At 59.5% G+C, this 27,604-nt stretch overlaps 3 protein-coding genes across 6 annotated transcripts in view; all 3 read left to right on the top strand.

Annotated features, from left to right (window-relative positions):
• The window catches only part of FCGBP (Fc gamma binding protein), a gene marked incomplete at both ends in the record, with an annotated part of 70,753 nt that extends 66,406 nt beyond the window's left edge, over window positions 1-4,347 (top strand). Inside the window, one exon of the mRNA XM_084256916.1 lies at window positions 3,447-4,347. Within this exon, the coding sequence (XP_084113042.1) occupies window positions 3,447-4,347 (901 nt within the window). The remainder of the gene's footprint in view (window positions 1-3,446) is intronic.
• A 5,368-nt stretch (window positions 4,348-9,715) lies between these two features.
• Window positions 9,716-17,413, top strand: FBL (fibrillarin; the record flags this gene model as incomplete). Its single annotated transcript, XM_084256915.1, has 11 exons — window positions 9,716-9,838; window positions 10,615-10,719; window positions 10,995-11,067; window positions 12,468-12,650; window positions 12,750-12,851; window positions 12,944-13,038; window positions 13,978-14,148; window positions 15,034-15,166; window positions 16,180-16,292; window positions 17,065-17,210; window positions 17,307-17,413. 11 exons carry the CDS (start codon window positions 9,716-9,718, stop codon window positions 17,329-17,331), a joined length of 1,269 nt encoding a protein of 422 aa, XP_084113041.1. The 3' UTR covers window positions 17,332-17,413.
• Window positions 17,414-18,558: 1,145 nt separating this feature from the next.
• Window positions 18,559-26,025, top strand: DYRK1B (dual specificity tyrosine phosphorylation regulated kinase 1B; the record flags this gene model as incomplete). Of its 4 annotated transcripts, XM_084257706.1 has the most annotated exons (12): window positions 18,559-18,637; window positions 18,881-18,940; window positions 19,925-20,088; window positions 21,068-21,187; window positions 21,275-21,463; window positions 21,748-21,895; window positions 22,692-22,978; window positions 23,765-23,911; window positions 23,992-24,132; window positions 24,430-24,745; window positions 25,086-25,192; window positions 25,286-26,025. In XM_084257706.1, the coding sequence occupies 12 exons, from the start codon at window positions 18,559-18,561 to the stop codon at window positions 25,655-25,657; spliced, it is 2,130 nt and encodes a 709-aa protein (XP_084113832.1). In that variant the 3' UTR covers window positions 25,658-26,025. The 4 variants fall into 4 exon arrangements, with proteins under 4 accessions (XP_084113832.1, XP_084113833.1, XP_084113831.1 ...); XM_084257707.1 differs by lacking the exon at window positions 18,881-18,940; XM_084257705.1 differs by lacking the exons at window positions 18,559-18,637; window positions 18,881-18,940 and having other exon boundaries at window positions 20,011-20,088; window positions 24,430-24,465; window positions 24,550-24,745.
• Between the last annotated feature and the right edge of the window lie 1,579 nt (window positions 26,026-27,604).

The following is a 27,604-nucleotide window of genomic DNA, read 5'->3' as shown; positions in this document are numbered from 1 at the left end:
CACCTTCCGGCGATCTCCCCCGCTCGTCCCGAGTGCCCAGGCTCCACTTCACTGCCGTCTGCACGCACATCACTCACGCGTCTCGCCGCTTCCTCCGGGCAGGTTCCCAGCGCCCTGGGGCCACTCCCTCCCACCGCCCCCGACACACCTCCTGGGCTTGAACCCGGAGCCCAGGCAGCGCGAAGGCCGCACCGAATATGGCGGAAGAGGGGGTGGGGTCACGCCTGCGCGGAAGATGCCTTCCCAGAACCCCTTGCGGGAAGCGCCGCGGCAGCGAGGACTACATTTCCCACAAGCCTCTGCACCTGTGGGCCGTCAAGATCTTTGGAGGCGCATCCTGGCGTCTTAAGCCGCGTCGAATTGCCGGGAGAGGGAGGGTAGGAGGGGGGGTGCCCTGGGGATTTGCAGGTGAGGGATTCCGCCCGTGTTCAGGGCGGCGTGAAAAGGCTGGGACAGGTGTTATTTTCTCCAGAGCACAGGAGCTTCTCAGACTGACTTCCCTGACTCGCTGCACTTTGAAAGCTGCCTGGCGCGGGTGGGGAGTTGATGACACGTCGGAGTTCAGGGGGAAGACGTCTTTCCCAGGCTAGTTCCAGACTCAGGTATGACCAGTTTCTGCATTTGAAGGATTGAATGAGGCCATTGGAAGGCGTCCAGCTGACCTCCCCTTGACACGGGCCGGGCCCCACTCACCGGGAGTGAGGGCTCTTGGACTTAGCCGGAATAGATCCCAGACGCGAGTGTCGGAGTGAAACAAGGACAGTTTACTAGGCGAACCGGAGGGAAGCAGGCGACCCCCAGGCAGGAAGTCCCCTAGGTCACAATATTGGGTACATTTATGGGGGCGAACGGGTGAATGGATAGTGAAGACGGACTACTCAGTTTTCTTCAGGGGAAGAGTAAGGGCTTTCTTGAAATCTGTGATCTGGGTATTCCTGTCATGGTTGCCTAGAGATGTATCCTTTAGTATTATAATGACACTATAATGACTTGTGGGTATTTTTAGGTCATTTCAGGGCCTTCCTAGCTCCAGCCAGCTCAAAGAGGTTTGGGGTGGACAGTTGTCTGGAGAGACTGAATTGTGTCTGAAAGACTATGTCCTGCTCTTTGGCAGAAAGCAGGGATGCTTATCTAGAATTACAAAGAAATAGAAAGGGGGAGGGGCAAGGATCAGAGTGTCCGTCATTGGGACACAAGCATCTGTTCATTCCTTTTGATGCCGGCCTGATTTCACCAGCATCTGGTGGTCAGCAATTCTGATGTTACTCTTTGTAACGAAGTTCTTTTCCCTTGGAATGTGAAAAAAGTAAGGGGGCAAAAAAGCAGTGGAATCCGTAGCCTCAAAGGAGGTACATCAGTGCATGTCCCGGCCAGTCAGAATCGGTCGAGGGCCTCCTGGAGGTTTCGGTGTCCAGAAAATAGCTGTCTCCAGAGAAGGCATCATGTCCAGCGCTGAACCCCTGGGCCAGGCAGTGCTCTCTGGCATGCGAGACTGGGGTGTCCTTTCTTTTTTTTTTTTTTTTTTTTTTTGTGGGACCCTCGCTGGTGGCTGGGGAACAAACCAGCGCTGCAGAGGCTGCGGGCAGCCTCACAGCCCAGCGCTCAACTACTGCGCCACCAGGGGAGGCCCTCTTCTTTTTTCTTTTTTAAGATTTATTTATTTTATACAAGAACTGGGGTACAGGTAAGAAGCGCAGGAGGGTGACAGAATTCACCATAACCAGAGCGGGGAACAGAACAGGTAAACAGACCAAAGACACTGCTGAGGGGAGCAGCACGCGAGGCAGGAAAGGTCTGCTGCACTATGTGGGGTTCTCCCTAGCCGGTGAGGAATCGAACCAGCACTGCAGAGGCTGCGGATAGCTTCGCAGCCCGGGGCTCAACGGCTGGGCCATGGGGAGGCCCCTGGGGTGTCCTTTCTAAGCAGGTGTCCACTGGGGTGCTGGGAGCCCTGGTTTTCTTGCTCTGGCGTTCCAGCCAGGCTGAGCTACTTGAGCAACTTGAAGGCAGCTTTGGGCCTGGAGCTTGACTGGCAGATCTGCTCTGAGGTCCTGGGGCTGTCGGGGCTGGCATCCAGTTTCCTGTTGCACCCTCACGCCCTCAGATAGGATTGGCCACATCTCAGAATTTCCAAAACTCTAAAAACTGTCCAGGCTTCCCCAGACATGTGATGACTGGGGTTCTGTTATAATTAGGTATAAGTGGTCAGGCCCGATGTGGGTGTGGATTGTTAACAGGGTGTCAGCCTGATTGCCCTTTAATGTCCGTGCTCCAGCACAGACCCCGCCCCAGCGCCCCCCCTCCCCCCCCTCACCTACAAAAGCGAAGAGTCTTTTAAAGTTTTAAGGATACAGTTCTCTAGTTTCTCGTTTTTTTGCAGCATAAGTGATTCACAATCAGTGTTTCAGCAACACACCCCGTTAATAATACACCCAGTTGAAGTCTCTGGCGCTCCGGTGACAGCATGCTGTTGTTTATTATTTTTAAAGATTTATTTATTGGGCCTCCCTGGTGGCGGAAGGGGTTAAGTCCCCAGCCACAACAGCACGAGTTCGATCCCTGACCACGGAGCAACCACGTGGCACAGCAGAGCTCTCTTGCCTTGCCAGCTGCTCCCCTCAGCAGTGTAGATCCGCCTCTTCTGCTCCCTACTCTGGTGAATCCTCTCCGAAACCCCCACACCTCTGGCCTGTACCCCAATTCTTGTATGCATAAATAAATAAATCTTTAAAAAAAACAAAAGACACCCCACAGTGCAGGCAGGGGCACACACTCAACCCCTCGTGGTTGTGAAACAGCAGCAGCGTCAGGAACAGCTGCCAAAGAATGGGCCTCCCCGGTGGCGCAGCGGTTGAGCGCTGGGTTGCGAAGCTGCCCGCAGCCTCTGCAGCGCTGGTTCGATCCCCGGCTGCTCCCCGGCAGCGCTGGTTCGATCCCTGGCTGCTCCCCGGCCACCAGAGGAGGGTCCCGCATGGCGCGCAGACCTCTCCTGCCGCCCGCTGCTCCCCTCAGCAGTGTACTTCGGTCCTTCTGCCTGTTCTGCTCCCCGCTCTGGCTCTGGTGAATTCTCTCACCCTCCCGCGCTTCTGACTGTACCCAGTGCTTGCATAAATAAATAAATAAATAAATCTTTAAAAACAAAAACAAAAAAAAAACAGCTGCCAAAGAGAAAAGTCGATCCGAGGGAAGAAGATGCTCTCACCCAGGTGGAGCAGGTGGTGACAGCTGAAATGGATTCTAACATGGAAACCAGGATGATTTATTTTGGGGGTGATGTGCTAGATCCCCGGAATATTTTGGTTCAATACAAAATGGAATATTGTGATGAAAACACATGAATGTTTCATGTGAAGCAAAATACACGTTAAAGCAGGAATCTCAGAGAGCACCTGAGCTGCCCTGAAAGTTTCCTGTGCATTTGAAGTCACTGTAAAGTCGGTCTCAAGGTCTCCCCCGAAACACACCAGACGCTGCGACCCTTTGAGGGGCGGCTCCAAGCAGATCCGGGGCGCGCACCGGGGTGGGGCTCAGGGCCAGAGCCAGGGTCTGTGGCGTCCAGGCCGCCGCTCTGCTCGGGCGCCGGGGCCTCTGCGGCAGCACCTGGGCCCTGGGCGCGGGAGGCGCGGGGCGGGCGAGGGCGCACCCCTGGGCGCGGGGGCGGAGCATATAAGGCGGCGTCCCGGCGGGCTCCGGCCCCCAGCGAGAGCGGCGGCGAGAGAGGACGCGCAGCGGCCGGGACAGGAGCAGACCCCGCGGGAACGCCGGAGAGAGCCCCGAGAGCGTCCAGATCCCCGGGCGCTGGGGGGTCTGCCCCCCTGGAGCCCCCCCACTTCAGCCCCGCATCTCAGCCCCCGGCCCGCCCAGAGAGCGCGGAGAGTCGGGGTTCCCCAGGGCCAGGCCTCCTGCCCGCCCTGCCCCCGGGCGCCCGGCTGCGCTGTCGGGGAGAACGCGAAAGGCCCCGTCAGTCCCCGGATCCCCGGGACCCTCTGCCCGTGTGCCCGGAGCTCCCGGAGCCGGCCCGGGCGGCAGGACCCGGCGCCTACGGGAACGCGGTCCCCGACGGGCTGGGACGGGCGCGGGGTGCGCATGGCGGGGGCCGCCGACGGACTTGGGCCCCGCTTAGAGCAGGTCTGGGGCGAGCGTCCCTCGAAGCTCTGCCCGTGGGGGGAGGGCGAGCCTGGAGGCGCCGGGAACCCCCAGGAGGCGGCCGCGGCCCGGGAGCGGCCGCAGGAGACTGGAGCGGAGGGGGGAGCTGCCGGCGGGGCCCGCCCAGGACCCCGAGCCGAGGCGCAGGCGCAGCGGCGGGGGAGCAGGAGCCCGACGCCCCATCCGCTCGCCCGGCGCTGACGGGGCCCCCGCCACGGCCGGCGGGGACCCCCGAGCACGCCAGGGGCTGGGGCGGGGGACGCCTTCTCCGTGGCGCCCGGGGAGGGGGAGCGAGGGGATCCTCTGCGCCCCCGGAGAGGACAGTCGGGGCGGCCTGCAGCGGCCTGGGGGGAGCTTCTCCGCAGCAGGCGGGAGAGTCTCAAGAAGCCGCCCAGACGCGCCCAAAGCGGGCGCCCAGGTCGGGAGCCCGGAACGGGGGGACGCAGCTGCGGAGGCTCCCGGAGCAGCGGAGCCGCCTCGCGGCACCTGGGGGCGCGGCCCGTGGGCTGGAGAGGGAGGGTCAGGGCCCGAGGAGCCTCAGGGCGCGGGGGGGCCCTGTGGAGCCCTGGCCCGTGGGGGCGCCCACGGCGGGGAGGCGCCCGGAGCGGCCCGCGGGGAGCGCGCTCTCCTGGGCGGGCGGTGCCCCCCGGCCGAGGGCGGCCTGAGCGCAGGGGCCGCCCGCAGGGCGGTGACCAGACCTGGTGCGGCGGGGACGGCAGTGAGTACCCCTGGGGCTGGGCGGGTCCCCCCCAAGAGACCGGAGGGTCTCAGACCTCAGAGTGCGCACCCCGGGGTGGGGGTGGGGGGCGGCCTGCGCCGAGCCCGCAGCCGGGAGAAGGCCCCGAGCCGCACGCGCCTGCTGGGGAGGCCGGAGTCCGAGACAGAGCAGGGGCTCCCCCTGGAGGGAGCGAGGCTGCGGGGGGCAGTCGTGCGCGATCCTGGGGGGGGGTGAGACCTGCAGAGGAGCTGCCTGGCGGCGGTGGTGAGGAGAGCCTGATGCGGCGGCGGGGACGGCAGTGAGTACCCCTGGGGCTGGGCTGTCCCCCCAAAAGAGCTGACTGTGTGATGTCAGAGTGCGCGCAGCGGGGGCTGGGGGTGGGGGGCGGCTTGGGCAGAGACCCGGAGAAGGCCGCCAGCCGGGCGCTCCCGCTTGGGACTGAGCAGTGGTTCCCCCTGGAGGAAGCTGAGGTGTGGGGGGCGATCTAGAGCGAACCTGGGGGGGGACGCGTGCAAATGAGCTGCTCCTGAAACCTTTCGGGGTGCCCTGGCTGGAGGGAGCCAGTTTCGGCTGTGTCCATTGCAGTGCTCAGGGACGCAGCTCCCCTGGGTGGGTCCTGGAGGCGGGTGACTGGCCAAGAGAAAGCCAGGTGCAGACTGTGGAGAGGGAACACATGGCAGTGTGGACTGAGGGGTAGAGGAGACAGCTGCCTTTGGGGGTTTGCTCCGAAAACCTTTGTGGCAAACCTGGGGTAGAGAAAGGGGCGTGTGGGAGGAAAGACACGGTCCACAGCCTGACGGTGGCCACCTGTGAGGAGGGGTGTGAAGGCTTCCGGGGCACAGCTGAGGTGGGGGCTGTGAAAATAAAGGTTGCTGAAGACAGACAGCAGCAGAAGACCGATGGGAGCGAAGAAACTGAAATAAGGGAAGAGGGGGTAGAGGGTCCAGGGGGCTACAAGGTAGGGGGCGAGGGCTGGGAGGGCTGTCCTCGGCCACCAGCAAGGGTCCCACATGGTGTGCAGACCTCTCCTGTGGCACCCGCTGCTCCCCTCAGCAGGGTACTTCATCAGTCTGCCTGTTCTGCTCCCCGCTCTGGCTCTGGTGAATTCTCTCACCCTCCCGCGCTTCTGACTGTACCCAGTGCATGTATAAATAAATAAATATTTTAAAAAGAAAGTCACCTGATGCATTTCTTGACCACCTGATGAGAAATGTCACACACACCCCAACACTCCGATCCCCCTTCCCTGCTATTACTTCTCTAGAGCATTTACTGTGTTCTAATAATTTGTCTGGGGTCTGTTTCCATCATTAGAAGTTGAGCTCCAGAATGGTGGGAATCTTTGTCTTTCTATCTTGTTCACTGTTCAGAATCTTGCCTGGTACATAGAAAATGCAAACTGAATGCAAGCCCAGAGAGGGACTCCACTCTAGTAGGCAGGAAAGAAAATGGAGAGGCTTAGCGGGCATAGGGGAGACTTTATTTATTTATTTTTTAAGATTTATTTATTTATACAAGCACTGGGTAAAGGCAGAAGCGCGGGAGGGTGAGCGAATTCACCAGAGCCAGAGCGGGGAGCAGAGTAGGCAGAAGGACCGAAGTACACTGCTGAGGGGAGCAGCGGGCGGCAGGAGAGGTCTGGGCGCCATGTGGGACCATCACCCGCTGGCCGGGGATCGAACCAGCGCTGCAGAGGCCGCGGCCAGCTTTGCAACCCAGCGCTCAACGCTCAACCGCTGCGCCACCGGGGAGGCCCATAGAGGAGACTTTAGAGCATTGACTAGGACTAGTGAAGGGGGGGCACAGGGCACAGCCGTTCCCCAAAGGAAGGGGAAGCCAGAAGCGTGTGTTTTTTTTCATTTTTTAAGATTTATTTATTTATGCAAGAGCTGGGGTACAGGCCAGAGGCGCGGGAGGATGAGAGAATTCACCAGAGACAGAGCAGGGAGCAGAACAGCAGATGGGCAGAAAACAATGCTGAGGGGAGCAGCAGGGGAGACAGGTAGGTCTGCCGCACCATGTGGGTATCTCCCTGGCCGGCCGGGAATCGAACCCGCCCTGTAGAGGCTGCGGACAGCTTCACAGCGCTGCCCTCAACCCGCTGCGCCACCGGGGAGGCCCAAGAAGCGTGTTTTGAGCGGCGATCATTCCACCCGCTAAGGCAGCCGCCACAGCCGTGGAGAGGGCGGCGCCAAGCGAGGATCCCCGCCCACAGATCCCCGCCCCCTCCGGGCGGGGCGCGGCTCCGAGGGGCGGGGCTGCGAGCTTGCGTCACGCGCCGTGCGTCGCCGCGCGCCTGCGCCCCTCTCCACGTGCGACATCCCCGGACTCGTGCGGTTCCGGACGCCGCGCAGCTCCGCACGCGCCATGAAGCCAGGTGCAGGCCCGGGAGGGGGCCCGGGGTCGGGCGGCGGGGCCTGGCGGGAGTCGGGGTGCTTCGCGGCAGTTGGAGGGGCGGGGCCATGGCCCGAGAGCAGGGCTTCTGCGCCCGGAGCCCGTCTGGTGGGGGAGAGGGTCGTGGTCCCGGTGTCGCCGGGGGAGCGGGTCTCAGCCGCGTCCTGGGACCGCTCCTGAGCCCGGGTCCGCGCTCGTGCTCGGAGCTGTGGGTCTGACTTCGGAGAGCCCGGTCGGGAGTCGAGAGGCTTGAGCCTGGGCTGGGGGGTCCTGAAGTGGGGTTCGTCTCATCGAGGCGTCATTAGGGCATTTGTGTTGGGTCGGGCGCGGCGGTCACGGTACTGACCCGAGCCTCGGGCCAGGCTTCGGGAGTCGAGTTCGGAGGTGGCCCGTTCGTGGTTTGGGGTCCCGAGGAGACCCCCGTTTGCCTCCGCCGTGCCCGGCGTCCCCTCGGCCCCCGACCCGGCTGTCCAGAGGCAGCCCGAGTGGGGAGGGTGCCCCCCGACAGTGTGTGACCCTCAGGGGCCACTTTCCCGCTCTCGACTCTCCCTAGCGGGCGGATCCCCGCGGAGGAGGTGGAACTTGACAAACCCAGAAGAGGGTTAGCGTGGGTTAGAGGAGGGAGCTTGGTCCCAGGGCAAATGGTTTTATTCGCTCCTTGTTTGGGAGAATCTGATGATCCCATCTCACTTCATGGTGGAAGGAGGGGCCCGTGCAGAGTTGTTCCGGGCTGTGCTGCTTAAATTCCTGTGGGAACCTGGGCAAGTGGCTTTTCCTTTCTCACCTTCAGTTATAATCCAGTAGGATCGAATTAGGAAAGCAGTTGTGCACGTTGATAATTAATTTCGCATTGTATAAGTGTGTCAAATCAACTTGCTGTACCCCTTAATCTTACACAGTGTTTTATGTCAGTTATATCTCAAAGCTGGGCAGAAACAGCGCAGTGTGGGTGGTTGGCGGATCCGTGCCCCCTCCCAAAGCTCCCTTTCTCTTCACTGTTTGGGGATCTCCTGGTGAAGGCAGGGTGGGGGTTAATGGGCTGTGTGTCTTTCCCACTGAGACCCTGGCATGCCTGCAAGTGCCCTGCAGTCTGATTCCCCCGGGATAGCAAATACACTTTCTTCCCGACTCTTCCGCCATTGTGTTTTGATATGGAGATGTGGATGTTGTCTGGACCTGCAACAGGGTTGTAGTCTGATTTCTAGAGGAAACCTTGGGGGAGACTTTGAGCAGGGGCATGAGACAGTCTAATGGACACTTTCAAAGCAGTTCTCGCTTCTGTGTGCAAGAGGCTTCAGAACAGCAAGAGCGGAAGCAGGTCCATCAGCGGGATGTTTGTTGCCGGAATCTAGTTGGATACGATGTGGCTTGGACCAGGTGGTAGCAGGGACCTGGCTGAGTTTTCACCCTGTGAAAATAGATTTTAAAGATAGAGCCTCCTACTTGGATGTGGGCTGAGAGAGGAGGCAAGGGTAGCTAAGGGTTTTGACCAGTGTAACTGGAAGGACAGAGTTGCCATTTTGAGAGGGGAAGGCTGGGAAGAGAGGGGGTTACACCAGAGGGTCTGTGGACCTTGTCCAAGAGCCCCAGGACCCAAAATGGTCTAAGGTAGATTTTGAGTGAGTGAGCCTGAATGTGTGCCGTGTGCCCCCTGCATGCCATGCCCTCACCCACTCTTCCCAGGTCTCTTCTGTGAGCTTGGGTTGAGTTCCTGGGCTTAAGTGGCAGGGAGTGGGAGACTTATTCCCCGGAGTTTGAATAATAGTGTTGAAACTGTGCCAGGCAGCGGAGGACGTGTATTTGACACCGTGAGGTCATTTTGTCTCGACGGGCTCTGGGGAGGCGCTGCATTACCGCCATACCTCTGGCCTACAGGTGGGATTTTCAGGGAGCCCAGCAATCTTCCTGACTCTTGGCCCAGAATGACGGGCTCTCTCCGTGTATGGAAAGTAGGAACTGCTTGGAGGGAGAGGCCGGGCCTCACCCACTCGCAACAGCTCTCTGAATGGACTGCCAGGGTGCTTTCTCCACCCACAGAACCCTGGTGTCTAAGAGCCCCCAGCAGCCCCTTCAGTGTTTGTTGAGCCCCGGCTTAGTGCCAGGTGCTGGTGCTGGAGGCACGATGGTGACCGCCACAGTTGACATCCCCGTCCATTAGGAGCTTTCTGCCAGGAATAGACACTAATACCATTTAAAATGCCTGGGAAGATGATTGACAGGAAACAGAGGGGTAGGGGTGAGGGTCTGAGGGCCAGAGAGGGCCCTTTTATGGAAGCAGCATTTGATCAGAGACCTGAGGACCGGCTGAACCCCGCAAATGTACTAGGAGTCAGGCCGTGGGCACAACCTGTGTGAGAGAGTTAGAAGTCGGAGCTGAGTTTGCTCTTGGGGAGGAGGCGCGTGGGGCCTGCGTGGAGCCATGAGTGGGGAGAAGCCGCCGGATGCCAGAGCCGCGTGATGGTGTGCGGGTCTCGCTTTGAACCACACGTCCCTAGTCACCTGGGGAACTTTAATAAAAGACCCCCGTGTCCAGGCGCCCACCTCCGACAGTTAGATCAGATGTCCTTGGATTCAGCGAAGGTGAGACCCACAGCCCGAGGGCCTCGTACACCAGGGAGAGGACTTTGGGTTTTATTTTGAGTGTGATGGGAATGCAGTGGGGAAACCTGGGTTGGGGAATGGTGAGATCTGATGTGCTCTTTGAAAGCGGCTGCTGTGAGGACGGCGGACGGTAGAGGGAGTAGAAGACAAACGGAAATTACTGTTCTGTGGAGGAGTTTTGAAATGGAGCTTAACAGTGGAATTGGGACCAGCGACTGAAAGTTTTACATTTTCATGGGTACAGACGTGAAGCTTTAAGAGTGTGTAAATATAGTGCACCTTTACACAAATGTTTGAGTTTACAACTCCATAGTGAGCATCAAATGGGAAATTTTTTTTTGTCTTCCATTTTGGTTTTTTGTTTGTAACTGCTTTCTTGCATAGTTACTGATTTTTGGACAGTGTTTGATTTCTCCGCTCAGGTGTAGTCCCGGTCGATCTTCCACCATAACCCCCATGATAACATGACCGCAGCCCACTGTGTTCCCTCCCCTGTTTTCACTCCGCTCCTTCCCCCGCCCAGCCTGATGCCTCAGCTCTATGGTCTGATCTCGTCTGTTTATTGTCTGGCGCGGCCCCTTCTCCCCTGGTTAGCAAGTCCCACCAGAGGGCAGGCCCAGCATCCGCTGTGTCACTGTGTGCCCAAGTTCGTATCTTCCCAGTGGTGGAATGCCGAGCCCCTTCTGGGAGCCCTGAGGCAGCGGGTCTCCCAGAGGAGCTGGGCACTGACTCCCACCCCATCTCTCCTGGCCCAGGAGGGAGATGACAAGATCGAGTACCGCGCCTGGAACCCCTTCCGCTCCAAGTTGGCGGCGGCAATCCTGGGCGGTGTGGACCAGATTCACATCAAGCAGCCCACTGTGTTCCCTCCCCTGTTTTCACTCCGCTCCTTCCCCCGCCCAGCCTGATGCCTCAGCTCTATGGTCTGATCTCGTCTGTTTATTGTCTGGCGCGGCCCCTTCTCCCCTGGTTAGCAAGTCCCACCAGAGGGCAGGCCCAGCATCCGCTGTGTCACTGTGTGCCCAAGTTCATATCTTCCCAGTGGTGGAATGCCGAGCCCCTTCTGGGAGCCCTGAGGCAGCGGGTCTCCCAGAGGAGCTGGGCACTGACTCCCACCCCATCTCTCCTGGCCCAGGAGGGAGATGACAAGATCGAGTACCGCGCCTGGAACCCCTTCCGCTCCAAGTTGGCGGCGGCAATCCTGGGCGGTGTGGACCAGATTCACATCAAGCAGCCCACTGTGTTCCCTCCCCTGTTTTCACTCCGCTCCTTCCCCCGCCCTGCCTGATGCCTCAGCTCTATGGTCAGTTTGCAGGTTTTGTCTTTTTCCTGACCCTTTATTATGGTTTCTCTCTGCATAGAAGGGAAACCAGTCTGATACTTATTTCACTGAGCATAACCCCTTCCAGCTCCACCATGCTGCTGCGGATGGCATGCGCTTATCTTTTTTGATTGCTGAGTAGTATTCCATCGTGTCTCTAGACCCCATCTTCTTGATCCACTCATCTCTTCGGGGGCACGTAGGTGGATTCCATAGCTTGGCTATTGTAAATGTGCTGCTGTAGTCATAGGTTTCCTTTCAGATTGCTGTTCCTGTGTCCTTCAGGTAGATTCTTAGGAGTGGAATCGCCGGCTCCTATGGACCCTCCACACGGCTTTTCATAGTGGCTGGACCGGTTTGCATTCCCACCAGTTGCATTCCCACTTGGGTTTATTTAATATGGGCCATTCTCTCAACTGACAGTATTTTAAACCTTCACTGATTTTGTGACTCGTGATTTTTCTGAATGGTGTTACAGAGCATTTGAAACTGACATAGAAAAGTCAAATATTGACTCTGCCCCAGGAGAATTCTCAGATCTCTCTCTCTCTCTCTCTCTCTCTCTCTCTCTCTCTCAGATTAGCCCTACCCTGCTGTCACCCATCCATGAAGACTCTTTTTTCTTGTTTTTCCCCTGCCAATTTGGAAGCAGGGAGTTAGCAGGGTACACACGTACCCCTGTATGGGGGCCGGGGCTTTCCTTCCACATCCAGCAGGACTGGGGTGTGGGGGGGTGTTTCCAGGGGCCCCGGGGACCTTATTGCCACCAGGCAAGCTAACTTGCAGGGGCCACGCTTCTTCAGCCTAAGGGGCAGTGAGGAGAGGCCGGACTGTGTGGATCTGCTCTGCAAGCCAGAAAAGCAGATTCTCGCCAGCAGCCTCTTCTCCCCGACGTCCTCCCCAGCGTCGTGGCACTGGCCGTGATCATGCCCTTGCCTTGTTCCCCTTGGGAGGCAGGTCACCACAAACTGACACAGCACAGCACTGTTTAGCTTGAGTTGTTGCCGGACTTGATAGACAGGATGTATTGCTGGTGGTTTTCTGTGACTTGCTTTTTCACTTAAGGTTATGAGTCTAAGATTCATCTGTCTGTTGTGTGCGTCCAGCATGAATATTCCCCACGTTCTTTGTCCACGCTGCCCCGGGCCCCGGGCTCCCACCAGCCGCGCCCCTCCGGGATGCGCTTCCCCCCAACTCGTGTTTCCCGCTTCTCTCCCAAGTGCAATCACTGGTGGAGCCTCACTCCCAGGTCTCCACGTCCTGATGTGTCTTCTGTTTCCACCACAGGTTTCAACCCCCGTGGGGGCGGCTTCGGGGGCCGAGGGGGCTTTGGTGACCGTGGCGGCCGCGGTGGAGGCCGGGGAGGCTTCGGAGGCGGCCGCGGAGGCTTCGGCGGAGGCCGAGGCCGCGGTGGGGGCGGAGGCTTTCGTGGCCGTGGTCGAGGAGGCGGAGGAGGAGGAGGAGGACGAGGTGAGTGAGCTTGGGAGGTGTGGTGGAGGAGGCTTTGGCAGTGCTCCCCAACCAGGAGGGGAAAGATGTGGGGTCTTCGCCTCTCGCCGTGCCTTGTAGGTGGGGGCTTCCAGTCTGGCGGCAGCCGGGGTCGTGGTCGGGGAGGAAAAAGAGGAAACCAGTCGGGGAAGAATGTGATGGTGGAGCCGCATCGGCATGAGGGTGAGTGAGGAGGGTGGGGAACCGCCCAGGTTGGGGAGGAGAGGCCTGGCCTGGTCCGGTGTCCTCACCCCGGTGCTGCTCCCCTCACGTAGGGGTCTTCATTTGCCGAGGAAAGGAAGATGCGCTCGTGACCAAGAATCTGGTCCCTGGAGAATCCGTCTACGGAGAGAAGAGAGTCTCCATTGCGGTGAGCCCCGGGCCCTGTCCCCGCCGCTTGGGTCCTAGCAGGTGGTGTGAGCAGCAGCCTGGTCTCCCTGCCCCTCCACGTGTCGGACACCTGACAGCTAGGGGCTCCGTTCAAGCAGGAGTCAGATCGTGCACTCCCCTCCTGCCACCTTCTGTGACCTCACCTCCCCAGCCTCCCTCCCTGACCACATGTCCTCCAGCCACACTGCCCTCCTGGCTGGTCCCTCTGCCTGGAACACTCTCCCCGCCTGGTGGCCAGTTCGTTTTCATCCCCAGCCTGGCAGGTCCGTTGTCATTTGTCTTTCTCAAAAGCCACCCTTAACCCCCATCCTCTGCTCTGTTACCCTAGGTCCTTTTCTTCATGGCCAGGCATATTCCTGCCTCAGGGCCTTTCTGCTGCCCCCCCCCCCCAATAACTTCAAGGCCCCTCACCGCCTCCTGGTCTGATTCAGCGTCTCTGGGCTCCTCCCTGGCCACCCTTTCTCCTCTCCCGTCCCTTGCCCCGTTCCCCAAACCTTCACAGCTTCCTGGCTTGGTCTTGCCTCCTGAGCCCTGGTGACCGGCTGCTGTGCTGTGTGTATTAGTCAGTCTGCGCAGTGCGTGTTGCTCGCAGGGGCCTTTGTCTCCTTCACTGTGTGTTCCTAGTGCCTGGTGGAGAGACTGGCACAGAGATTGTGCAGGCGCAGCGAATGTTTGTCTCATGGGTGTGTAGCTGCTGCCACTCTCTGGTCTGATCTCGTCTGTTTATTGTCTGGCGCGGCCCCTTCTCCCCTGGTTAGCAAGTCCCACCGGAGGGCAGGCCCAGCATCCGCTGTGTCACTGTGTGCCCAAGTTCGTATCTTCCCAGTGGTGGAACGTCGAGCCCCTTCTGGGAGCCCTGAGGCAGCGGGTCTCCCAGAGGAGCTGGGCACTGACTCCCACCCCATCTCTCCTGGCCCAGGAGGGAGATGACAAGATCGAGTACCGCGCCTGGAACCCCTTCCGCTCCAAGTTGGCGGCGGCAATCCTGGGCGGTGTGGACCAGATTCACATCAAGCCCGGGGCCAAGGTGCTCTACCTCGGCGCTGCCTCAGGCACCACCGTCTCCCACGTCTCAGACATCGTAGGCCCGGTGAGTGGGTGGAGGGGTGGGCAGAGGGTTCGTGAGTGTGGGGTGCGGAGGAGGCCACCTCTCCTGCCAGCCTGCAGTCAGAGGCTCTGGCTGCTTCCCTGCACCGTGTGGCTGGGCGCAAGACCCTTCCTTCCCAAAGGGCCTGAGTAAAAGGAACAGCTTGAACCGGCTTGTCCAGAGCCTCCTTCAGCCTCACTCTGGAGTTCTTGACTGGGGTAGGGAGGATGTGGGGGTGATGCCCAGTGTTAGGGGACACAGAGCTGAGAGTATAGATACCAGACTGTTTGATTTGGTTGTCCTGTTTAAAAATGTATGCATCCCAGATTGAGATTTCTGGCTTCCTTAAAAACACGGGCGATCTCCCTCTCCAGGCCTGCATGTCTGTGAGGCTGTGCATGCTCCCTGGTTGGATGGCGCCCCTGCCTCTCAGTTTTGACTCCTACCCATCCACATAACTGGGGCCATGTGATTTAGTGATTACAAACCCCGGACTCTGTGCAGGCATATTAAGTGAAGTGGCTTTCCGTAGGTTAATCTGACCCTCAGTTTAATCTCTAGCAAAGCTAATCCCTGTACAGCACTCCCCACAGTGCCTGACCCATTGCACATGCTCTTGGCTAATACGACTTCATCTCTGTCTCTTTGCTTCCTGTTGTTAAGCCTGGGTTGGGGGTGCCTGACCTCTCAGGTCAGGCAACGTGGGATCGAATAACCTTTGGCTGGTGTCATCTCTGGTTCTCAGTTTATTCATCTGTAAAATGGATGTGATACTAGTTGTTAAATGGTAGGGTTTTGATCAGGGGAGTTGAAGAGATGCTTTGTGCAGTGTGGGGACCCAAAGTAGGCGTTGGTATCATCACTGTTGTTGACTTGATTTCTCTTTAGGATGGTCTGGTCTACGCAGTTGAATTCTCCCACCGCTCTGGCCGTGACCTCATTAACTTGGCCAAGAAGAGGACCAACATTATTCCTGTCATTGAAGATGCCCGGCACCCACACAAATACCGCATGCTCATCGGTGAGAGGTCTAGGAAATTGGTGCAGGCGGGGTATGACAGGTTTCCTGACAGGCAGTCAAAGCCCTGATTTGGATGGCATTGGAGTGGATGAGCAGGCCTCTGGAGTCTGCAGGAATGAGAAGGGTGGGCAAGCCAGGTGAGGTAGTGCAGGCAGAGGGCCAGCCTCCTCTCTTCCAATCTCCTGACCTTTTCCCTAAACCTCTGAACTTCCTGTCTCCCTCCAGAACTTGGTACTTTTTCTATTGCCCTTGGCTTGTGTATAAAAGCCTCCTTCAGAGGTCCCTTGTCATCATCATCTGGTAAAATCATAACCCCAAAGCATATAAACAATGTGGCATGGCCCAGAAGGGCCCATTGAAAATATTAATGACTGTGAAAAATAATTTGAAAGCATAATGTAAAAATGAAATGCCTTACGCCCTCAGAGGTAACTAATATGAACAATTTGGTATCTGCTTGTCCCAGTTTTTAAAAAGTCAGTTTTTATTATACCATTTTTTTTTTGTATTTTTTTTTTTATTACACTGCCTTAAAAATATTACTTTTCATTCTGCTGGCTTTTCTTTTAAGTTTTTTTTTCCCCCATCACTCATATCAATGCCCTTTGTCCTACAACTTGGTTTCGTTTGACAATCCTGCAGACTCTTTTGCCTGTAAGTGCTTACCTTTACTTGACTTTTTTGATGACGTGTCTGTCTCCCCCCCAGACCCGGGAGCGTCTCGAGGGCAGGGTTCGGGTCTGACTCGTCTCTGTGTCCCCCACGCCCGGCCCGGGGCTGGCCACAGAGTAGGTGGCAACCATGGTTTACAAGAAGAGTGAATGAATGGTGTGGCTGTGGGTTTTGGGACCCATCTTGGGGGCACTGTGGAGGGAGGCGGTCAGTGGGTGGGGAAGTGAGACTGGAGGCAGGGAGACTGCCAGGAACCTGCTGGTGATGGGGCACAGACCCCATGGGAGGAGCTGGGAAGAGCCAGTGGATCCAGCTTTTAACTGCCGCTTCTTTCTCCCTAGCAATGGTGGACGTGATCTTTGCTGATGTGGCCCAACCTGACCAGACGCGGATTGTGGCCCTGAATGCCCACACCTTCCTACGCAATGGTGGACACTTTGTGATTTCCATTAAGGTGCGGGGCTTGGAGGAGTCTGAGATGGAACAGCAGTATCTTGTTTCTGTAACCGTCACACACAGCCAATCACATCAAGGGATCTGCCCTTCCTTCCAACCCCCCCACTCAGCTATGGCCTGTGGCCCTACCCTGGTTCCTACCCCAGTCAAGTAGCACAAATAAGCTTTGGGTTTACAGAGGGGAATGGTGTGGTGGGGGAGGGCATGATCACTGGGTCTGACTACTGCAGCTTGAATTCCAGCTGGCAGGGTGGCTTTGAGCAGGTTGTTAAACCTGTGTCCCTGTTTCCTCACTGGTCAAATAGAAACACTGTCTCCTAGTGTTGATGTAAAGATTATGTGAATTTCTATATATATAATTTTAAATTTTGATTTATATCTGTGTTTAGAACAGTCTGGTATAAATGCATGGTGGATTTTAAAACGCATTTTATTTTGAAGTACAGAGAACTCTCCCTGTACCCTTCATTGGATTCTCCATGGTTACCCTGTCGCTACATTTATGTGGATGTTCTTAGCTGCACTGCTATTAAAGGAGAAAACATAGGATCACGGAAAAAAACTTTGACTGTAAAGTTTAACTACTGGCTTTTAGACAAATAAGGCTCTATTTAAGGGGTCATGTCGAAACCAAATTTAAACTTCCCTGATGAAGCCTTTCCAAAACCTGAGTTTTACTGAGCTGCCAGTCAAAGCCAGTATTTCTCGTTTAAAGAGCAAACCCGAAAGGACAAAGCCTTGCTGCTGACTTCAAGTTCTTGCTCCTGCAGGCCAACTGTATTGACTCCACAGCCTCAGCTGAAGCCGTGTTTGCCTCTGAAGTGAAAAAGATGCAGCAGGAGAACATGAAGCCCCAGGAGCAGCTGACCCTAGAGCCATACGAGAGGGACCACGCTGTGGTCGTGGGTGTGTACAGGTGAGCTGGGGACCGGGTGGTCCGCTCGGCCCTGTACCCGTACCCGGAGTGGGTCTGCTTGGCACACAGGCTCTGACTGCCCTCATCTCCCCACAGGCCGCCCCCCAAGGTGAAGAACTGAAGCCAGCGCCACCTGGATTGCGAGAGGCTGTGTTGCTACCGTTACACGTGTGTTTTTTTCTATTAAAAGACTCCTTCGTCGCTCCCGTCTACAGCTGATTGCTTGGCGACCTCTGTTGACAACGGGGCGCGTGCGTCCTCGGTGCCCCGCGCGGTGGTGGGCTGGGCGTTCTCCCGGGTCCACAGGCGCGTGCTCTGCGCTTGGCCCGCTGGGGCGGCGGCGTCCCACTGTCGGCGCTTGGGCGGGGCTGGGAGCTCACTGCGCATGTCTGCCAGTAAGCGCTGCTCGGCGCAGGCGCGGAGTGTCGCCCCGGGTCACGTGAGGTGGCGCCGTGGGGGTGGGGAGGGGGCGGAGCTTGGGCCGGGGGGGCCGGTTTGTTGTGGTCGCCATTTTGCTGGTGGCATTACTGGGTAATCGGGGCCCGGGCTCGCCGCGTCCGCCGGGCACCTTCGGCCAGTGGGCAGGTCTGCGCTCGGGCCTCCCGAGCAGCTTGAGTCCCCTTGCCCGCGCCCTCAGGTAACGACGCGGTGGCGGGCGGGACGGCACGCGCCCGCGGGGAGGGGGCCGTGGGGGACCCGCCCTGCCCGCTTCGCCGCGGGACCTAGCACGAGGCCGCGGTGGGAGAGGCGGAGCGGCGGGCAGGTGCAGGCGGTGCCTGGCTAGTCACAGTTGGATCCCTGGAAGCGGCCGAGCCCAGGGGAGCAATCTTGGGAGGGGGCTGGGAGGGGGTAGCGGGGCCGGCTCCCGCCCTTTGTTTAGGCTCGGCTCCGCCGGCCGCTTCGCCGTCTCCTAGCAACAGCTGCCCTGGGCCGTGATTGGCTGCGCTCTTGGCCGCCGCGGCCAATGGTACGGTTGTTGCCATGGCAGGTGCGAACTGCCAGCCTCGGTTCGGCCCCGCCCGCCAGGGCTCCCCTGGCCGGGGCGGGCCTCCAGGGTGGAGGGCGGGACGCCGGGGTCCCCCGGGTCGAGTGGCTGCGCGGGGCGGGGCCGGAGGGGCGAGGGTTAACCCGCCCCTCCCCCGTCCACCTGCTCTCCCCCTCCCCCGCGTGGCCCGGGCTGACCCTCTCTTCTCTCCTCTCCCCGCCCCCGGCGGCGGCGGCGGCAGCGGCGGCTGCTGCTGCTGCTGCTGCTGTTCTTGTCACCCACCCGGCCTGTCCTGCTCGCCCTCCCAGCCGCGGGGCTTGCCGGGCCGGCCGGGCCGGGACAGGAGGCTGTTCCTTGGCCGCCATGCTGGCCGCTCGCCCACCCCACTGGGGGCCCCACCGCGCCCCAGCCCCCCGTGGGTCCCGCGCCAGCCCCGACTCTGGTAGGGGCTGGAGGCTGGAGAGACGGTCTTGGTGTGGGAGGGACAGGGACGGGGTTGTTTGGGTAGGATCTCCAAGAGAAGGGGGTTGTCAAGTAGCAACCAAGAGAAGGGGGGGTTGTCAATTGGCTTAGGTGAAAGGGGTCTGAGGAGGTCGAAGGCCTGTGGGGGCAGGATTTTGTGTGGCACCTAATCTGGGAGGGGAGACCTCTGTATTCGGGTAGTTTGGCTATGGGGGCCTTCTAGGAATGGTCACAGTTGCAAGTGACCCTGGTCTAGTGAGGAGTGACTGGAGAAAGGGTCCTGGTAGGAATACTGGGGGGAGGGGCAAGGGGATAGGGTCCAGAGTAGGAGACAGAAGGAAGATCACTTTAAACCGAGGTGAGAGACGCCTCCCCCTTGCTCCCCTCAGGAGTGGGGCACCTTGATTGGAAGGAGGACCTTGGAGTAATACAGGGAACAGTTCTGATGTGGCATAGGGGAACTGGGACATGGTTTGGGGGAACTGCCTGGAGAGGTGGTGCCCGATTTGGGAGGAAATGACCTAAGTAAGAGAACTTGGCATGGTATAGGGAAGGGCCCCTGGAAAGGTGTGTGCTGGCAGAGGAGAATGCCACAGGAATAGGACTGTGATGTAGGGCTTCTCAGATAACCTTGGTGTGGTCAGGAGGTCTCCGAGGACCCTGATGTGGTTTCAGAGACCTTCAGAGAATCCTGCTATGCGTGGGAAGGGATCAGAAGGACTCCCGTGTGGTTTGGAGGCGCTAGAGTTTTCTGGGCTGGGAGATGTACTAGGAAGGGTAGATCTGGAAGTTGAGGGACCTTGTGACAAGGAATGAGGTCCTGTTTTTCAGGGAAGACTGCAGGAGGGCAGGATCTTATGGGACCTTGGGGAGGGCTTGCGTAGATGTGGGAGAGGAAGCGTGCCCCCTGCTCCCTCTGCCATCCGTGGTTTCTGTCTGTCCTGCTCTTCCTCCCCACACTGGGGTGTCTTGTCCTTCCTTGTCATGGCCCATCTCCCTGCCTGAATTCGGATCCTTCCTTTTCACATGTTCCCTTTTTTGTGCTGCCTGCTTCATTGATTTGGAATTCATTTGTTGAGGGATTCCGCTGTGCCCCCAGCCCCCACTCACACACACCCGTTCCCTCTCTTCGCCGCCACCTGTTGCTCTGTTGCCCTTTTCTTCTCCCTCTGTGTCCTGCCCTCTGATGTCCACCTCTTCCTGCCCGGCATTGTCCCACACGCCCCTTTCTTCCATGTTGTTCCCCTGCCTCGCCCCCTGCTCTCAGGTCTCAGCGGCGGTGGCAGCCGAGGTGCAGGATGCGAGAAGGCGCCCCCCGGCCGGGCTCCCGCTCCAGGCCTCACTCCCCTGCGGCCCTCTGAGCCCACCATGGCCGTTCCACCGGGCCATGGTCCCTTCTCTGGCTTCCCGGGGCCCCAGGAGCACGCACAGGTATGAGTTCAGCTGGCCTCTTGCTTTCCTGGGGTCGGGGGAGGCTGGGTGTAGAAGGGCCCTGGGGCCAAAAGACAGTGTGGTTGTGGGGACACACTCCTGTGGGGGTGGGCAGGTAAAGGGTCCGATGGGAATGGAAGGTCATAGAGGAGTTACTGGCAGTCTGGGTTTGGAAAACCTGGCTTTGAATCCTGATATAGTGGTTCGGTCACTTAGGTTCTCCACTTGAGTTTTCTGTTCTGTGAAATGGGGCCAGTGGTGATTCCTACCACACAGGGTTGTTGCGAGGATTACAGGAACTAGTGAGATGCATGTAACATGCTGAGAACGGTACCTGGCAGAGTAAACACTCAGTAAATGTTCCCTAAGAATTAGGTCTAGATGGAGTGAGAGGGGAGAAGAGTTGATCCTGAAGGGTCTTGAAGGCAGCAAGGCCTGGAGTATTAGGTAGAGGCTGTAAATGGTTCTGAAATGGCGAGCTCGAAGGCAGAGGGAGAGGGAGGTCCAGAGCACTGGATCCAGATCTAAGACTGGGGGGTGATGAAAGTGGACAGAGATGTTCAGGGTAGGGGGTGGTGAAGCTTGAGAAGGCCACAGGGCATAAGGGTAAAGCAAGATGGGGAGCCCTTGAGAGGGATACTGAAGTGGAAGGATTGGCTGGGCCCAGGTTTTCTATATGAGGTTCAGAAAGGAGTGAAGGTGGAGGAAGAAAGATCAGGGCTCAATAGTTTACTCATTCATTCAGCAAGACTCTCAGGAACAGCCATTATGCACCAGGCGCCATTGCAGGCGCTGAGACTATGGCAAGAGCAAGGCACAGCCCCTTGGGGCCTTCCTGTCCAACTAGGGGGACCAGACAGTGACCAAATAAATATGCGGTGACGATGAGCCAGTTGCTGTAATGCTTCTTCCTCCTGGTGTTGGAGGGGAGAGCCACTCCTCAGTGCCCACTCCCCCATCCCCCACCTCCGCCCTGCAGGTGCTGCCTGATGTGCGGCTGCTGCCACGGAGGCTGCCCTTGGCCTTCCGGGATGCCACCTCAGCCCCCCTGCGCAAGCTCTCCGTGGACCTCATCAAAACCTACAAGCACATCAATGAGGTGGGCAGGGTGCAGGGGACCCAAGCTGGTTGCTGAGGGGTGCAGGCTGCCCCCGGCCACTCACCAGCCCTGTTTGCCACCGGGCAGGTGTACTATGCGAAGAAGAAGCGGCGGGCCCAGCCGGCGCCTCCGCAGGACGCGAGCACCAAGAAGGAGAAGAAGGTGCTGAACCACGGCTACGACGACGACAACCACGACTACATCGTGCGCAGTGGCGAGCGCTGGCTGGAGCGCTACGAGATCGACTCCCTCATTGGCAAGGGCTCCTTTGGCCAGGTGCGGGCCCCGACCCCGTCCAGGGCTGGGGGCATGGGTGCCTCCTGGCAGGGCCCCACAGAGCCCACAGTGGGCCAGTGACTGGAGCTGCGGGGCTCCTCTGTGCCTTGGTCCCTTTTCTGCACAATCGTGCAAATAAGGAGCCTTCTGCCCGCGGCAGCCGTGGGCATTTGTGTCCGGCGGCGCCACCATGGCCCACCCCAGCCAGCGCACCGTGGTGCTGGGCTGAGGGAGAGGAGTGGTGCCTGGCCCTTCACCCCTCCCCTCACGGCCGTGTCCTACAGGTGGTGAAAGCCTACGATCACCAGACCCAGGAGCTGGTGGCCATCAAGATCATCAAAAACAAGAAGGCCTTCCTGAACCAGGCGCAGATCGAGCTGCGGCTGTTGGAGCTCATGAACCAGCACGACACAGAGATGAAGTACTACATAGGTGAGGGTGGGGGCCGGGCTCCCTCGGCATGGGCGCCGCTGGCTAGGTCTGTGCTTGCCCAACATCAGCGGCTCTCCTGCCGCTCCCGTGACGGCTGTCCTAGTCATGTGACAGGCTGGTCAGAGTGTGTGGAGCTGGCCAGCTCTCTTGTACGCACTTTACAGAAATGGACTGACTTAATCCTCATTCAGGGCGGAGGGGGTGTGGCCCACGGCCTGAAGGGGATGCCCCAGGCCTCCGGGCGCTGCACGAGGTTGCAGGTTTCGGGTTCATAGGAGCTCGCTGAATATGGCCAGCAGTGGATTCCAGAGCCTTCACTCTTAACATGCACGGCAGTCTTTCTCTCTGCACTGATCCCTCTTAGAAAAAGCAAGTGGATTTAAAGAGTGTGTTTCTCTTAAAAGGAACATTTGCATCCTGACCGTAAATGGAAAAGATGCCCCTTGCCGCAAAAATAAACCGGAAAAAGCTAAAACGGTGTTATGAAATTAACGGAGGAGGTAGCCGATAGTGTTAAAGACCGAGCGGCACCTAATGGAAACCTTCTCTTTGGTTTCATCAGAGAGTTTGACAGGGATTTGAAAGGAGAATTAAGTTCCAGTGGGAATCAAGTTACATACCGTGTAAAACAGCCACCCTCGCAGCCAGTCCCCATGGGCACGCTCCAGTGGGCCCAGCGCTCCTGACTCAGAGACAGGCTTGTTTGCCGCCTCTCGCCTGCTGACCGCGTGCCCCGGACCGAGGGGCGCTCTCAGCCGCTTTCTCGGTCAGCCCATCCCTGCCCCCTTGCCCGCAGTGCACCTGAAGCGGCACTTCATGTTCCGGAACCACCTGTGCCTGGTGTTCGAGCTGCTTTCCTACAACCTGTACGACCTCCTGCGCAACACGCACTTCCGCGGCGTCTCGCTGAACCTGACGCGGAAGCTGGCGCAGCAGCTCTGCACGGCGCTGCTCTTCCTGGCCACGCCCGAGCTCAGCATCATCCACTGCGACCTCAAGCCCGAGAACATCCTGCTCTGCAACCCCAAGCGCAGCGCCATCAAGATCGTAGACTTTGGCAGCTCCTGCCAGCTTGGCCAGCGGGTGCGGCCCGGGAAGGAGCTGGAGGCGGGGGTGTGGCCGGGGTAGGGGCGGATGGTCAGGGACGGTGCCCCTAGGGGACAGTGTGTGGGGTGGGGGCGTCGGCAGGTGTGGAGGGTGGGACCAGCGGGCGAAGGGGGTAAAGGAGAGGTCACAGGGTGTCCTTAGTAGAAAGGGAGGCCTGAAGCCTGAGAAGGCAGGGCTGGTTTTGAGCCTGCCAGGTGGGGCGGGGTCAGGCTGGGGTGGCCCTGCGCCTTGGGTGGCCCTTTGCTAAGTGTTGTTTGTCCTGTGCTGCTGGCCCCGGCACGGAGGGGGCGGCAGCTTAGGTGAGCAGACCCTTCGGATGACCATGGCAGTAGCTAGAGAAGGGCCTGGACTGGGAGGGTGGGAAGGGCCTGGGCTTGCAGCCTGCCAGCCTCTGACTAGTGACGAGAAGGGTCAAGGGTCAGGCCTGGGATGGAGACTCCTGAGGATGGTACCTGGTAATCCTGGCGGGGGGCGTGGGCAAGAGAGTGGCAGTCAGTGGGTGGGAGGGGCAGGGAGACACACACCGGGAAACAGAGGTGCAAGAGAGAAAGTGGAAGGAGAGAAGCTAAGGACAGTTGTGGGGAGGAGAGGAGAGATGTAGGAAGGTGGTGGTACCAGCTCCTCGAAACTTGGTGTTGAAACGTCAGGATTTGAAGCCCTCAGCCCGGGTTTGGAGGGCAGGATTCCCCAGTTCCTTTGGGGTGCCAGTGGCACCAGTAGGGAGACTGGAACCTCTGACTGTTGCCCTCTCTGCTCCCCCAGATCTACCAGTACATCCAGAGCCGCTTCTACCGCTCGCCCGAGGTGCTTCTGGGCACGCCCTACGACCTGGCCATCGACATGTGGTCCCTGGGCTGCATCCTCGTGGAGATGCACACCGGAGAGCCCCTCTTCAGTGGCTCCAATGAGGTGTGCTCCCAGGAGGGGGTGTGCTGGAGGGGGTGAAGGCCCGGCTGGCCCGATGACTCTGACTGCCCGCCTGCTCACAGGTGGACCAGATGAACCGGATTGTGGAGGTGCTGGGCATCCCACCAGCCCCCATGCTGGACCAGGCACCCAAGGCTCGAAAGTACTTTGAGCGGTTGCCTGGGGGTGGCTGGACCCTACGAAGGACAAAGGAACTCAGGAAGGTGCGGCCCCTGCCCCATGCCGCTCCTCCTACCCCGGTGGCCCCTCACTCTCTCACACTTGGGGCTCCCTCTCTCCCTGCTTCCTCTCCCTGTGTCTTTCCCCTCCTTCCTCTGCCCCTTGTCTGTCTTTGCTTCCACCCCCGCCCGCCCCATCTCTCCTCCCCTCCCCACGACTCTTCTTAGCTTCTCTCTTTCCACTTTCTCTCTTGTGCCTCTGTTTCCCCGTGTGTGTCTCCCTGCCCCTCCTGCCCACTGACGGCCACTCTCTTGCCCCCCCTCCCACCCCCTCCCTGCCAGGATTACCAGGGCCCCGGGACACGGCGGCTGCAGGAGGTGCTGGGCGTGCAGACGGGCGGGCCCGGGGGCCGGCGGGCGGGGGAGCCGGGCCACAGCCCCGCCGACTACCTCCGCTTCCAGGACCTGGTGCTGCGCATGCTGGAGTATGAGCCCGCTGCCCGCATCAGCCCGCTGGGGGCTCTGCAGCACGGCTTCTTCCGCCGCACGGCTGATGAGGCCACCAACACGGGCCCGGCAGGCAGCAGTGCCTCCACCTCGCCCGCACCCCTCGACACCTGCCCCTCCTCCAGCACCGCCAGCTCCATCTCCAGCTCTGGTGGGTGCCCAGGGCCAGTCAGGGTAGAACAGGGGTGGCCTGACGTGTGGGACCTTCACCCAGAGCTTAGAGACCACTAGGACCTGAGCTGCAAAATGGGTGGGGGCGGAACTCTGATGGTTTGAGACCGAGCCTGGGGTTAGACCTCGAACATTGGTTCTGACTCTGACACCCCAAACTGAACTCCGACCCCAAATCTCAAAATTAAGCTTGAGCCTGCAAATGGGCACTGGCCCCAAAGCCCAAACCCAGGCCTGGGTCATGAACCTGTCAGCCAGCGGAAAGCACCCACCACCTCTCCTCACAAAAGGTCTCTTCTCTCCTCCCCCGGCACTTCCAGGAGGTTCCAGTGGCTCCTCCAATGACAACCGAGCCTACCGCTATAGCAACCGATATTGCGGGGGCCCTGGGCCCCCCATCACTGACTGTGAGATGAACAGCCCCCAGGTATGGGGGTCTTAGGAACTTTGAGGCTGGGTGGTGGGTACTGGGACTTCAGGACCTGGGTCTCGCTCATCTACCGTTCCTTTGTTTCTTTAGGTCCCACCCTCTCAGCCGCTGCGCCCCTGGGCAGGGGGTGATGTGCCCCACAAGACACATCAGGCCGCTGCCTCGGCCACGTCACTGCCAGGGGCCGGGGCTCAGTTACCCCCCCAGCCCCGATGCCTTGGCCGTCCCCCATCACCCACCTCTCCACCACCCCCGGAGCTGATGGATGTGAGCTTGGTGGGCGGCCCTCCGGACTGCTCCCCACCTCACCCAGCACCCGCCCCCCAGCACCCGGCTGCCTCAGCCCTCCGGACTCGGATGACAGGAGGTCGTCCACCCCTCCCACCCCCGGATGACCCTGCCACTCTGGGGCCTCGCTTGGGCCTCCGTGGTGTCCCCCAGAGCACGGCAGCCAGCTCATGACCCTGCCCCCTTCCTGGGGCCCCTCCTGAAGCCATACCCACCCCCCCATCTTGGGGGCCCTGGGCTCCCATCCTCATCTCTCCCCTTGACTGGAATTGCTGCTACCCAGCTGGGGTGGGTGAGGCCTGCACTGATTGGGGCCTGGGGCAGGGGATCAAGGAGAGAGGGGTTTAGGCGCACCCTCCCCACTAAGGACTGAACCCTTGGCCCCCTCTCCCCCCTTGTTTTCTATTTATTGTACCAAAGACAGTGGTGGTCCGGTGGGGGGAGGGGGGTGACCCCTCTCACCCCAGGGCCCTAGGAGGGGTGGGGGCAGGTAGGGGGAGATGGCCTTGCTCCTCCTTGCTGTACCCCCCAGTAAAGAGCTTTCTCACATGCCTGCCTGAGCGTTTGCAGGGCCTCGGCTCCCCTCACCCAACCCTCAGAGGCCTGGTGGGGAATGAGTGGAGTTTGGGGTTGGGGGTGCTGAAAGAGCCCAGTCATGTGGGATGGGTCCCTGGGGAAGTTATGGCTATTGGAGCAGACGAGGCTGCAAGAAGTCTGGGGCTATGGAACCCTAGGCAGATCCCGGATAGAGTTCTAGCCCACGTTTCCCTTTTCTGGGATAAACTGAATGAGCAAGGATCCCAGATGTGGCCTGTCTTAGGGAAGTGTCGGATTCTGCCCTAATAAGCCAGGGCATCTACGGAGCCCCGCAGGAATGGCTCCTGGCGCCAGGCAGGCAGGTGCTGAACGTGCGTAGTCGGCCTCCCTGGTGTCTTCCGGGGACTGGCAGGCAGGCAGTGGGTATACGTTACCCCCGCACGTCGGGGCTCACCCCGTGGAGCCATTGCGGAGCAAAGCGTTTTGAGCTTCTCAGGCAAAAAGCTATTCCTGGGGTTCCAGGTAAGTGAGCTTGTTTCCATGGCAATTTGGAAACTTTTTGTCTCCCAGCCGGCCAATCGAGAGCCACCTGATTCAAAGGGTACGGTCTCCCACCCCTGGGACACGGCGCTCCCTGGGAAATGGAGTTCTGCTTAGCGATCGCGTGTGCCTCTTTTCGTTGGGGAACTACAAAGACCAGAATTCTGTTCGCCCGGCACTTGGCAGGCTCTCGGGCCGGCAATTGACAGTCGGAGGCCGCTGGCCCGGATGTCGGGGGAGAAGGCTGTGATTGGGCAGTGTGGGTCGGGCTCTGCGCAGGCGCGGAGCCGGCTGTCGCGAGGGGGAGGGGCGCCGGGCGGGGGGCCGGCCTCGAGGCCCCGGGCCGCGTCGCTCCGGCCGTCACCAGCTGCCGGCTCGCGGGGAGCCCCGGGCGGTAGGACGGGCCGGCAAGGACTGGGTCGCGGACCCGCGTCTGTCCGCCGGTGGAGCGCGGGGAGGGGCGCGAAGGTGGCCCCCGCGGTCCCGGGGCCGGTGAAGGTTCTGCGAGAATTAGGTCGCGGACGGCCTTGAAGGGGACGCAGGCGGCCGGGATCTCGTCCTGAGCGCGGCGAGCAGCCGGGGCCGGGCTCCGGCAGGGTCGGGGCGCGGCCCGGTGTCCTGCCGTCTGGAAGTGCGTTGACGGGGTCGGGGCGCCTGGGGTGGCGGCTGTGGCGGCGTTTTCGGCGAGAGATGGTAGCGGTGGGTCGGGGAGCAAGGATGTCGGCCTTCCTGCGGGGACGGTGGCCTGAGGCTGAGCAGACAGAGGATGCGATTGGCCTCGAGGGAGGGGTTGGCGGAGAGGGCCCGCAGCCCGGTGCCTGGCATGTTGCAGATGCTTAATAAAAAAAATGTGTGAATGAACGGCCCTTAGAAGAGCTGTTATGGTGGTCTCTCTTCTGCAAATGAGGATGCTGGGGGCAGCGAGTTAAGTAACTCACAGAAGATCACAGAGCTAGGAAGTGCGCGGCTTTGTGTGTGTGTGTGTGTGTGTGTGTGTGTGTGTGTACACACCATTGGTGTAGCAATGTGCTACATCATGCAGTT

The sequence above is a fragment of the Talpa europaea genome, assembly GCF_964194135.1.
Source record: "Talpa europaea genome assembly, chromosome: 16".
Classification (NCBI taxonomy): domain Eukaryota; kingdom Metazoa; phylum Chordata; class Mammalia; order Eulipotyphla; family Talpidae; genus Talpa; species Talpa europaea.
The sequence above is the reverse complement of the archived record's forward strand: the minus strand, read 5'-3'. Positions and strand labels throughout refer to the sequence as shown.